Below are 11,288 nucleotides of genomic sequence, written 5' to 3' on the forward strand. Positions count from 1 at the left end.
CCTGCAGGCTCAGCTGCCGCCTCCAATCCCGACGGTAGCGGAGGTCCCCTGAGAAAAGCCCCTCAAAGGGAAGCTACAGGCCCTCCTGGGAGCTGGAGTGCAGGCCTGGTCTTGCAGATCTGTGGCCATGAGGCTTGCTTCACCTCCTCTGCGGGCTTCTGTCACTACATGGGCAGTGGAGCGGTCTGCAGTGGTCCGCGCCCATATGTCTTCCCCTTCTCCAACCCCTTCTTCCCGGGCCAGCTGGTATGGGGCTTTGCAGACTGATGGTGTTCCGGTGCAGGAGGAATCCCTTTATATAGCTGCTAAATGGTCTTCCAGCAGCCTTGTCTCTGTCGGCGGACCGCCACATGGTTCCCACGGTCCAGGCGAGTGGAGCGGTGGACGGGCCTTCAGGCAAGTAAGTAGGCTTAAGGCACCCTTTGCCTTCCCCGTCCCTCTGGGGTGGGCCTGCCAGTATGGGTTAAGGGTGTGGGGTGTGAATTCACCTGTTTTTTCTTTTTTCAGGTGGCTCCAGACTGGGTAAGCCATTGGTGGCTTCTGCCCCAGCGGTTCCTGACTCTACCATGCCCCTGGCGAGTTTGCAGAGTATGGAGGTCACGACGGCCACTCATTGGGGAAGCCTATATGTGCTGGTCGGGCCCTCTGGGGTTGCATTTGTACCAGGAGGTGCAAGACAAAATTTGGAAGGGGGAGTTTGCTGAGATTTTCTCCCTGCTCCCCTTGGAGGATTTGCACCCTCCTGAGAAGGAGTCCAAGGATAAGGACAATAATCTAAAAAATCATATTAGCGCTAAAATGAAAGGCCCACCGTCTTATATTGGGCGTTCCACAAGTGATAAATCAAAAAACAATATAATTGTAACCACTTTATGCAGTGACTTATCTGTTGGTTCCTTAAAAAACCTTGCAAATGTCCACAGTGTATGTTGGTTAATATATAGTTTCTTCTTAAGGAAAAAAATTATATTTGCACATGTCCCAGGATCTTATGGTGTTGGAGGGGGTAATCCAAGTGGAATTCACTATTATTTGGATACAATGTATGCAGCAACGGACAAGTACCTTAAAAGGATACAAAAAGAAAATCTCGTGGTGCAATACTGTTTTATTTAAACATTAAAATAACCCTCTCCCCCAAAAAGGAACCCTTACACAGACAAGTGGTGGTACTTGTGTCCAAGATACCACAAATGAGCATGGGTTAAAAATGGGTGTTACCGCTCGTCCTGCTGAATCTGTCGGTCAGGCTGCAATGACTCTGCCGTGTAGTTCACTGCCAGCCTCTGTAAGATGTCCCTGACAAGACGGTGGGTCATTCCACCTGCTTAACCTTTTTGGGGATCAAGATTGATTCGGTGGTTGAGCAATGTCTTTTGCTGGAAGATAAGGTGCTGGAACTGCGCGGATTGGTTTCTGCCACCAGGTCACTTGAGAAAATTCAGTTGCGACTGCTGCAGTCACTCATGGGTAAGCTACAATTTGCGTGCCGGATTATTCCTATGGGGAGGGTGTTTAATCGCTGCTTAGCAGCGGCTACTTTGGGGGAGGATCGCCCTTATCATCATGTGCGTATCACTCGCCCAGTGCGCAAGGATTTGGGGGCTTGGTCGGTCATCTTGGATGGGTTTAATGATTGGTCATATTGGTAGGTGCCTCAGGTGTCCAATGCCGAGCTCCATTTGTTTACTGACGCCACAGGCACGGTGGGTTTTGGGGCTATCTTTTGGTCCCACTGGTATTCCAAGCCTTGGCCGGATTCTTGGCATTCTGAGGGGTTGACTAAGAACTTGACTTCCTCGGGGCTCTTTCCTATTGTGGTGGCTGTGGAGATCTGGGGTGATCTTCTCAAGGATAGTAGGGCGGTCTATGGGGGTTGTGCAAGCCATCAACAATTTGTCTGCTTCATCCCCTCCTGTGGTTCGTCTTCTGCAGTGCCTGGTGCTGCGCCGTTTGCTTCTGAATGCATTCTGTAGGATGTACATGTTCCTGGGGTTGCTAATATTAGAGCGGATGCTCTTTCTCATTTTCAGTAGCGGGAATTCAGGGCGGCAGCGCCCAAATCGGATCTGTGGGGCCGTGGGTTGACCGAGTGATTTCGTGGATCCAGGGTTCAGTCTCGGAGTCTACTTGGCAGCATTATGGTAAGGCATGGAGCGAGTGGCTAGAGTTCGAAAGGCAGAAACGGTGGTTTTCAGTCAGATGGTGAGCAAGTGCAGGGTTTATTACAACTAATTTGGTTCAGGGAGGACTCGGACTGTTCTTCCTCGGCTGTGTCTAGGAAGTTGTCTAGGTTAAGCTTTTGGTTTAAACTCACCAGGGTGTTGGACATTACTAAGGATGTCCTAGTTTTGTTGGGTATGAGGGGCTGGTGGAAAGGGATTCTCGGAGACCGGTTTCCGGCGCTCTTATGGAAGGCATATTCTCTGTTCTGCCGCAGGTTTGTTACTCCACATTTGAAGTGGCGTTGTTTTGGTTGGCATTCTCCTTCGCCTTTTTTGGGGCCATGCAGGTAGGAGAGCTGGTGAGCCCATCCAAATTGGTCCCTGGAGGTTTGGAGAATGTTTTTGGCAAAGCGGATGCCGTGAGGTTTCTGATTCACAGGTCTAAGAAGGATGTTCTGGGACGGGGTACTTGGGTTACGTTATAGAGCATCCCTGGCTCTATGGTTTGTCCTGTGGCATGTCTTCATGCTTTCTGTGAGATTCGCCCGGAGGGTGAGGGTTCTTTGTTGGTTCATGGGGGTGCCAGTTTCTTGTCCCGCTTTCAATTTATCAGGGTTTTCCACATGGTCTTGGAGGTTTTAGGGCTGCCTAGAGCAGAGTTTGGGTTATACTCCTTTTAGATAGGGGCTGCTACTGAGGCATCACGCCTAGGGTTGGCTGATGAGGTTATCCAAAGGATTGGGAGATGGAAATCTGTGAGGTTTTGATCATATGTCTGTCCATCTGGACTGATTACGTTTCCCATTTCCCATTTTGTTGTTATAGGTGCCGGAAAGCGAGTATGTGTCATCGTCCATTCATACATCCATTAGGCACAGCTGCAGGCTCACGTTCGCCCTGGGGGACTACAATTTAGTCTGTCGCCAGTGGTGGCAGAAGTCCATTGGTTCGGTACCTAGAGGATGCGGTGGGAGCAGCTGTTGCCTAAAGAGGTCCGTTTATCCTGCCTGCTCGGTGTTCCTGATGTTATTTTAATACATGCTGGGGGGAAACAATCTTTGCATTGTTCCAGTGTGGGATCTGGGGGAGAAGATCTAGAAGGATTTGGGGGAACTCTGACTCTGATTTCCGAGGATGTTTTTAATATGGTCCGTGGTGCACTCTCTGAATTTCTGGTCATCGCATTTTTGAGCGTAATGTTTCTATTTATTATTGTAGTGATGGGGTCCACCTGATGGATGCTGGGCTGGATTTATTTAATTTAGCTTTGCAGGAGGCTTTGAAGGAGGCAATAGCTGTGGTGTTGGGGCAGCCAGCTGATTTAGGGGGTAAACCAATGGGTCTTGTGGTGGTATATGGCCCTTCTCAACTGGGGGTTGGACCAGCGTTCTGTGGAAAGTGTAGGGCTGTCCCTCCACCTGACCTCAGGTACAGTGATGGATAACGGACGTGCCCACTGAGCCAACTAACCAGCTAGTGGTTAGCATTATGCAATGGTAGGCCCAAGAAAAGGCCTTTTGCTGTTTGAAACAAGGGGGAGGGGACAGCTTCCCTTGAGTTGTGTTTGGTTGGCAAGGTGGTACTCAGTGATGTACCTCTTTACTAAGTAATTATGTATATAGTGTTTTATGTTATAAAGTTGAAGTGTAAAGATGTATTTATTTATATTTTAATAAAGCTGTGGCCTATTTTAATCCAAAGCAAGGCTGGTGTGTTTTCATTGGAAGCAAAGGTTGGGGTTTATCAAGGGTCAGGTTTATGCCCATACACAGTTTCCCTCTACCTACGCACATGTTATTTACTCTATTTTAATTGAAAATAGTTTTACCAATGTATCATTGGAGAGGGATAGCGCTAATATTTATATGCATTATAACCACTACAGTCCCAGCTTCCGCATTAGCCACATTCTAAGCCAGTGGTGCCCAGAAGGTAGATCCCCAAATGGTGTAGAACTACAACTCCCATGGTGCTTTGTGTGCCTTAAAATGCCTTTAGAATGACAAAGCATCATGTAAGTTGTAGTTTTAAAGCATCTGGGATCCACCTTTTTGGCACCCTTGCTCTAAGCTAATCTGTTCTGTCAAAATATTTACAAAATTCATGTATCTATTAGATATATTTAACTTTTGCTATACCTGAAGAAAGGGGCAGATTGAGTGGGCACTTACGGCTCTAATGGATAGTGTTCACAAAATATCACTTTAATGTTTTATCCATTTTATGCATTAAAATTAGGGTTAATTTATGAATATTATGCCCCTTTAAAAAATTAATGTAATTTAATTTTAATTCAGACAAATTACCCCAAAAAAAGTATAATTCCCTGTGACTGTTTTATGTTTTGCATGAAACATACTTTATATAAAACGTTTCATGTTTTATATAACACATACATCTGACATGTAAAATATTTTATTTTGCTATTCGACCTCGCCCATCTTTTTTCTATGAGCTATATATACTCTAATCGCTTTGTTCCATAGTAAAATAGTAGACACTAATAAATGCATGCTAGCTTTGATAATATAGGTGGGTGACTGTTTTATTTTCTATGAAACAAGGAGGAACTGGTTGTGTCAAACAAGAATCATAGGACATAATAACAGGGTCATTCTAAGAGATGACACTCACTTCAAGTATAAAAAGAAGCAAACATCTTCATTTTCCAACAACTCGGTAAACATCTGCATCTGGTCTTTACATCTACTCTGTGGCTGAAACATCATGTCTCATCACTCCATCCTTGGGATCTCTGGACAAAAGCACTTCAGCTCCTGTTCAATGGCTTCACCTAAACATGGGAGCTCACACCACACATTCTCTCACTCCTCCAAATCTGCATCTCATGGTCTCAAGCCACTGCATTGCTTTAGCAGCAGAAGTGCCCATAGTATGGGTTCCAAAGGTCACAAGATCTCAGTAGGAAGTTTCCATTCTGGAAAAAGTGGGCATGGATCTTGTCATGGATCTGGTCATGGATCTGGATATGGATCTGGACATGGTATTGGAGGACATGGCTATGGATTTGGGGGATCAGGAAATTCTGGGGGCATCACCCAAGTAACTGTGAACCAAGGTCTGCTGGCTCCCCTCAACTTGGAGATTGATCCAAGCATTCAGCGAGTGAGAACTGAGGAGAAGAATCAAATTAGGGGTCTGAATGACAAATTTGCTACTTTCATTGACAAGGTAGGAACATTTAAAAGCTCCAAATGCATACAGAATGAAAAGAATGATAGCCAGTAAATGAAAGAAAGTAGTCAGTTTCAGTATAAACAGAAAGGCACACCAGTCCAATTATTGGCAAGAGAATCTCAAGAATAATGTCAATAATTGCTGGCATTATATTTCCAGATTCAGAACTTGGTACATTTCAGGTTTTCAGAATATGTTTATAAAATTGAGAGCCAAATCATAAGAAGGCTTGCATATTTAAATCAATTGTAGGCAATTTAATTTATTCCTTCAATGTTCCAGATTATTTCTACTGCACTATAACTCACGTGAAGCTAAACACCAAATGAGTGACTACATATCGTTAGAGTCAAGAATTGTAGTTCACAATGCACAACAATTGTAATGCTTAGAATTGTCACTTTAGTAATGTAACTGTATAAAAATAAAAATAATTATGAAATGTAAGATGCTTAAAATGTTTAAATATGCATAATTTTAGCTTTCTATGGCCCATTTTATTTTGTTAAAACATTACCTTTTTTATGTTTTGTATATATATATATATATATATATTTATTCATTTTTTAATTCTACCATTAGTAGATATTCCTTCTTAATAGTTTTACACTTTTTATTATACATATATTTACATGATTTAATTTTACAATTATTTATTCAACCATTCAGAAATCTTGAAATAACTAGAGGGAGATATAAAGCCACATAGTAATACATATAATGCTTTATCATTTGCCTTGCAATAATTTATAAAAATATATATATATATATTTTTTATGCAAGTGCCAAAACTGTTTTGTAACAGTTTATAAAATAATAAATCTGAATAACATGATCACATACGCAGCTTAAGAGTGTATGAATAAAGTCAGCTGGCATTGATAGCATTTATTGTAGTGCAGATCCACAAAATACATATTCACACATAAAATAAATAAAATACATTTGCCTGGTTGAAACCAGGCATCTGTATTACAATAGGGTTTGCATGTTGCTACTGTGACCTGCATCTCAGCATTAATAATGCTCCAACATCCCTACCTCCTTCCCAATTGATGGAGTTCTAGAGTTCTGCTCATACTGATCAGCGTACTGTTTGAGAAGGAAAAGAGATATGGTCATTTACAATCCCTATGCATGTGACAGATACATTTACCAAACCTCCAGCTGAGATTTTTTTTTTCTCAGCTAGATGAGGACTAACACTGAAATGTAGTTGCAGGATGCAATTAAGTAAGGTCTGTTATTTGATTAAACGGAAATAAATAATGTATTCTTTACATTAGGTGAGATTTTTGGAACAACAAAACAAGATGTTGGAGACTAAGTGGGGTTTACTGCAAGAACAGAAAACTGCACGTTGTCAAATAGAACCTTTGTTTGAAGCTTTCATCAGTAATCTCAGGAGACAGCTGGAAAGTCTGAGTTGTGAGAGAGCACGTCTGGAAGCAGAGAGGAACAATATGGAACAAACTGTAGAGGAACTAAAGAGAAGGTATTATTATTATTTTTTTAATGATACCACTTGCATTTATAAAGGATACCCATGAAAACTAATATAAAAGTTAAACAAGATCTTTAAACAAACAGTAGGATTTTAAAAGACATGATTCCGAGACATGATTCCACCAGATCAACAGAAGACAATGTTTGATACCATGCACATCGTGATAAAAAAAAACCCTGTGTGGGTTGCAATGTCGCCTTAAATGGTTACAATCTTTAAATCCCACTGTTTGGTGATCTTGTGTAACTTTATATATTGAGACTTGGACCCTGAATCAGGTTCTGTTCCGTTGATTATTTTCCTGGGATATTACGGTGCATATTTGGTTTAGACTCAAAGAAAGGGCATCTTAAATAAGCAAGCAAGATGCCACAATATTTTATATTTAATACTATAGATTTTTTATGTTTACTATTACAGATATGAAGAAGAAGTGAACAGACGCACAGCAGCAGAGAATGAGTTTGTTGGACTGAAGAGGGTAAATATATTTTTATGCTGAACTGCAAATGTGTTATAATCAATTACACCAACAGTAGGTATTATTGCTAGTATTTTGCTGATGTGGCATGTTTCCAATCCTTGTTGTCTTCTTCAGGATGTAGACACAGCTTTTATGAACAAAGCGGAATTACAAGGAAAGGCTGATTCCCTCTCTGATGAAATCAATTTCCTGAGAGCTCTCTATGATGCTGTAAGTGTATTTAACATTTTTTATTTTATTTTTTTGATGACATTTGTTCAAACCAAAACATCACAAGGACAAAAATCATACCACCCACAACAAAAATATTTTAAAGAAGAAACAATTTGGATTAACCAAGTGTTTTTTTTTTTTTTTACTTTTGCCTAGTTTGTTATTAGTAATATTCACTTTCCCAATAATTCACTAATTTAATTAGATCACCAGTACATCAACAAGTCTATTACATCCTCTAGGTTAATTGACACTTTGTTTTTACAAGAGTTTGTATCTATGCCCTTGTTTTCCTGCAGGAAATTGCCCAGCTCCAGGCTCAGATCTCAGACACCTCAGTGGTTGTGTCCATGGATAACAGTCGGGATCTGGACCTGGATGGAATCATCGCTGAGGTCAGATCTCAATATGAGGACATTGCTAACAGGAGCAGGGCCGAAGCTGAAGCCATGTACCAGTCACGGGTGAGTTTAGTAGACTCCAATCTCCACTACATAATATTTCAGTATATATTTCCAGCTGAGGTTATATTCTATACCTTTTTTAATAACACTTCAATATACTTTTTTTGGTAGTTTGAGGAGCTTCGTACAGCCGCAGGAAGAAATGGGAATGATCTGCAAAGCAGCAAAGATGAGATCTGTGAGCTGAACCGAGCAATTCAGAGACTGAAGGGAGAGATAGACGGTGTGAAGGCTCAGGTAAAAATAGCTATTTCATTATACTGCTATGCATAGGATAATGCTAGGATTGCATAGAATGTGGATTTCTAGAGTTATTCTGTGTAGGTGGTAATACGAGACATTCTTCATAATGATTATAGCCAAAATAGTGGCAAACTGAAGAAGTCTATACAACATGTAAAGCTTTACCATAGACAATGCTTAGGTCAAGTGGGAAGATTTTTTGTTTTTCAGCGAGATTGTGATTAAACAGGAACCTGAAATGCAGGACCTGGAGTTTTAAATGTTGCAGTATGCAGAAAGGAAGATATTCAATAGATCACACAAAAGAAACATGAACTGAACAAGGCAACACACTAGGATTGGAACTCTGGACCAGATACTATTTTATTTGTATGTGTCTGCCAGTGCTCAGTCAATGAAATGCTTTTATGTTGTGCATAAGTGGCAAAACACCACTCTGGCCAATCAGCATTTCCTCATAGAGATGCATTGACTTAATGCATCTTTGTGGGGAAAGTTCAGCATGTCCATGCAGAGCACATTATGCAGCACTGCCCCCAGGAAGCACCTCAAGTGATTCTTTGAAAAGGGCAATGTTTACTGCAAAATGTCTGCAGGGACTGACTATACTCACCAGAACAACAACATAAAGCTGTTGTTGTCGTCCCTTTATTAAAGAAAGATAAGAGATGTTACTGTGCCTTCTGATGATACAGTGCCATCACTGACAATGTAACTTCTCTGAATATATTAAATAATGAAAATAAATACTGTAGTTCACTATTTAAAAATTATTCTTTGTTTCCCCAGCGTGCTGCCCTGGAAGGAGCTATAACAGAAGCTGAAGAACGTGGAGAATCTGCTGTCAGAGATGCCAAGAACAAGCTCTCTGAGTTGGAAGGTGCTCTGCAGAAGGCAAAGCAGGACATGGCACGTCAGCTACGAGAATACCAGGAGCTGATGAATGTGAAACTGGCTCTGGATATCGAGATCGCCACCTACAGGAAGATGCTGGAAGGAGAGGAGGGCAGGTGAGTGTAGTATGAGCAAAAATAATATAGATGTGTATTACATATTAGGTTCATTGCTAGACCTTTAGAATATTGAATATTTATTTAATGGTAAAATACCCAAATTGATGACAACTTTTTTCTGTTTCAGATTGGCTACAGATGGACATGTTAAGATATGTAAGTGAATACATTTTTTTATATCAACTACATAATGAATGATGGCATTTTCATTAACTTTTTTAAATTGTAGCATAAAACTCCAAATCCATTCCAAAAAGTGAAAAATTCCTATTGTTAAAAAAATAATAAATAAAAAAATAATAATAATTGATTGTTACAGAAAAAAATAAAATAAATAAAATTCAATTTGGGACTGCAAACTAAAATCACAAATGGGTCTTAAAGGACCACTCTAGGCACCCAGACCACTTCAGCTTAATGAAGTGGTCTGGGTGCCAGGTCCAGCTAGGGTTAACTAATTGTTTTATAAACATAGCAGTTTCAGAGAAACTGCTATGTTTATCAATTAGTTAAGCCTTCCCCTATTTCCTCTAGTGGCTGTCTCACTGACAGCCGCTAGAGGCGCTTGCGTGATTCTCACTGTGAAAATCACAGTGAGAGCACGCAAGCGTCCATAGGAAAGCATTATGAATGCTTTCCTATGTGACTGGCTGAAAGCGCGCGCAGCTCTTGCCGCGCGTGCGCATTCAGCCGACGGGGAGGAACGGAGGCGGAGAGGAGGAGGAGAGCTCCCCGCCCAGCGCTGGAAAAAGGTACGTTTTTACCCCTTTCCCCTTTCCAGAGCCGGGCGGGAGGGGGTCCCTGAGGGTGGGGGCACCCTCAGGGCACTCTAGTGCCAGGAAAACGAGTATGCTTTCCTGGCACTAGAGTGGTCCTTTAAGGAAAAGTAATACATTCTAAAGCTAGAAAAACTAGACATGGATAATAACACTGGAACTCATTAATCAGTGTATTACATCAGTATCCCTTGAGGAAAAAGAAACATAGTTGAACTCAATAAAAGTTATAGGAACTTTCCTTTTGGTCAAAAGCGATTAATTGCAACAACACCGGAGGACTATTGATATCTCTAAAACATACTTCCAATTTCTGTTTTTCAAATTGCTACACTTTGTTTTTTAGTGAATAGTAGCAAACGTGAACATGTGTACCAGACCTAGTATGTGAGAACATATAGGAGTGTACATTATTAGCATGAGACGAGATAACAGAGGCGTGAACATCATACACTATATACATGCCATTCCTAATGGATGTAGAAAACCCTAAAATATACCTTTCATTCTTAACAATGATATTGAAGTATATCATGCCTAATAGTTATATATAATAAATATATTAATTTAATTTATTTTAATATTTATGTTGTATATTGGTAAAATGTAATGACTTTTCTTTTAGCTGTGCTACATTCCAGCACTGGAGGAAAATCCAGCTCAGGAGGAACATCTCATGGCACAGGAGGCCATTATCACAAGGGAGGATTCAGCTCCAGCAGCTTGAAGAGCAACCACCACACCTCGAGCAAGCACAGCTCTGGTCACGGACATCACTGCTGAAGTGGAACCATAGATTGTAGTGAAGGCAGTGGGTGAACTAATTCTTATTTAATGATGCTATATTCATTTGAAATATAATGTAATTATATTCACCCAACTATACTTCATTTGATAATTCTGCTATGAGTTCTGCTTTTCTTGCATTTTGAAATTCTTACTGCTTATCAATAAACTCATGCAAACACATACAATAAGTGTCTGTCTGTCTGTCTGTCACCTAAACAAACTGATAAAATTATGGTAACATTTTAAATATCTCTTCAATATGATCTGGTTGTTATACAATGTATCATTGGTACATGTGATTTACAAAGGATTGATCCATATTAGTTTCTTTTCCTTTGAACTGTAAACGATGTATAAAAAGAAGATTCTTTAAAATATGATGGACAAAAAGCTTCCTAAATCCCATATTATATTATAAGCAAACAGAGGAACTCGA

The 11,288-nt window shown here is 40.6% G+C and overlaps 1 protein-coding gene across 1 annotated transcript; it reads left to right on the forward strand.

The window, feature by feature from the left end:
* Positions 1-4,849: 4,849 nt before the first annotated feature.
* Positions 4,850-10,889, forward strand: LOC134570297 (keratin, type II cytoskeletal cochleal-like). Its single transcript, XM_063428495.1, has 9 exons — positions 4,850-5,357; positions 6,650-6,858; positions 7,291-7,351; positions 7,469-7,564; positions 7,867-8,031; positions 8,143-8,268; positions 9,064-9,284; positions 9,415-9,443; positions 10,689-10,889. Exons 1-9 carry the CDS (start codon positions 4,893-4,895, stop codon positions 10,844-10,846), a joined length of 1,530 nt encoding a protein of 509 aa, XP_063284565.1. The 5' UTR covers positions 4,850-4,892; the 3' UTR covers positions 10,847-10,889.
* Positions 10,890-11,288: the final 399 nt, after the last annotated feature.

The sequence above is a fragment of the Pelobates fuscus genome, chromosome 1 (assembly GCF_036172605.1).
Source record: "Pelobates fuscus isolate aPelFus1 chromosome 1, aPelFus1.pri, whole genome shotgun sequence".
NCBI lineage: Eukaryota > Metazoa > Chordata > Amphibia > Anura > Pelobatidae > Pelobates > Pelobates fuscus.

What these genes read in the sequence shown, in the direction of transcription:
- LOC134570297 (XM_063428495.1), top strand. Translation starts at nt 4,893, where the DNA reads ATGTCTCATCACTCCATCCTTGGGATCTCTGGACAAAAGCACTTCAGC. An exon ending in AGTTTGTTGGACTGAAGAGG is followed by an intron (nt 7,352 to 7,468) that starts GTAAATATATTT and finishes TGTCTTCTTCAG; the next exon opens with GATGTAGACACAGCTTTTAT. An exon ending in TAGACGGTGTGAAGGCTCAG is followed by an intron (nt 8,269 to 9,063) that starts GTAAAAATAGCT and finishes TTGTTTCCCCAG; the next exon opens with CGTGCTGCCCTGGAAGGAGC.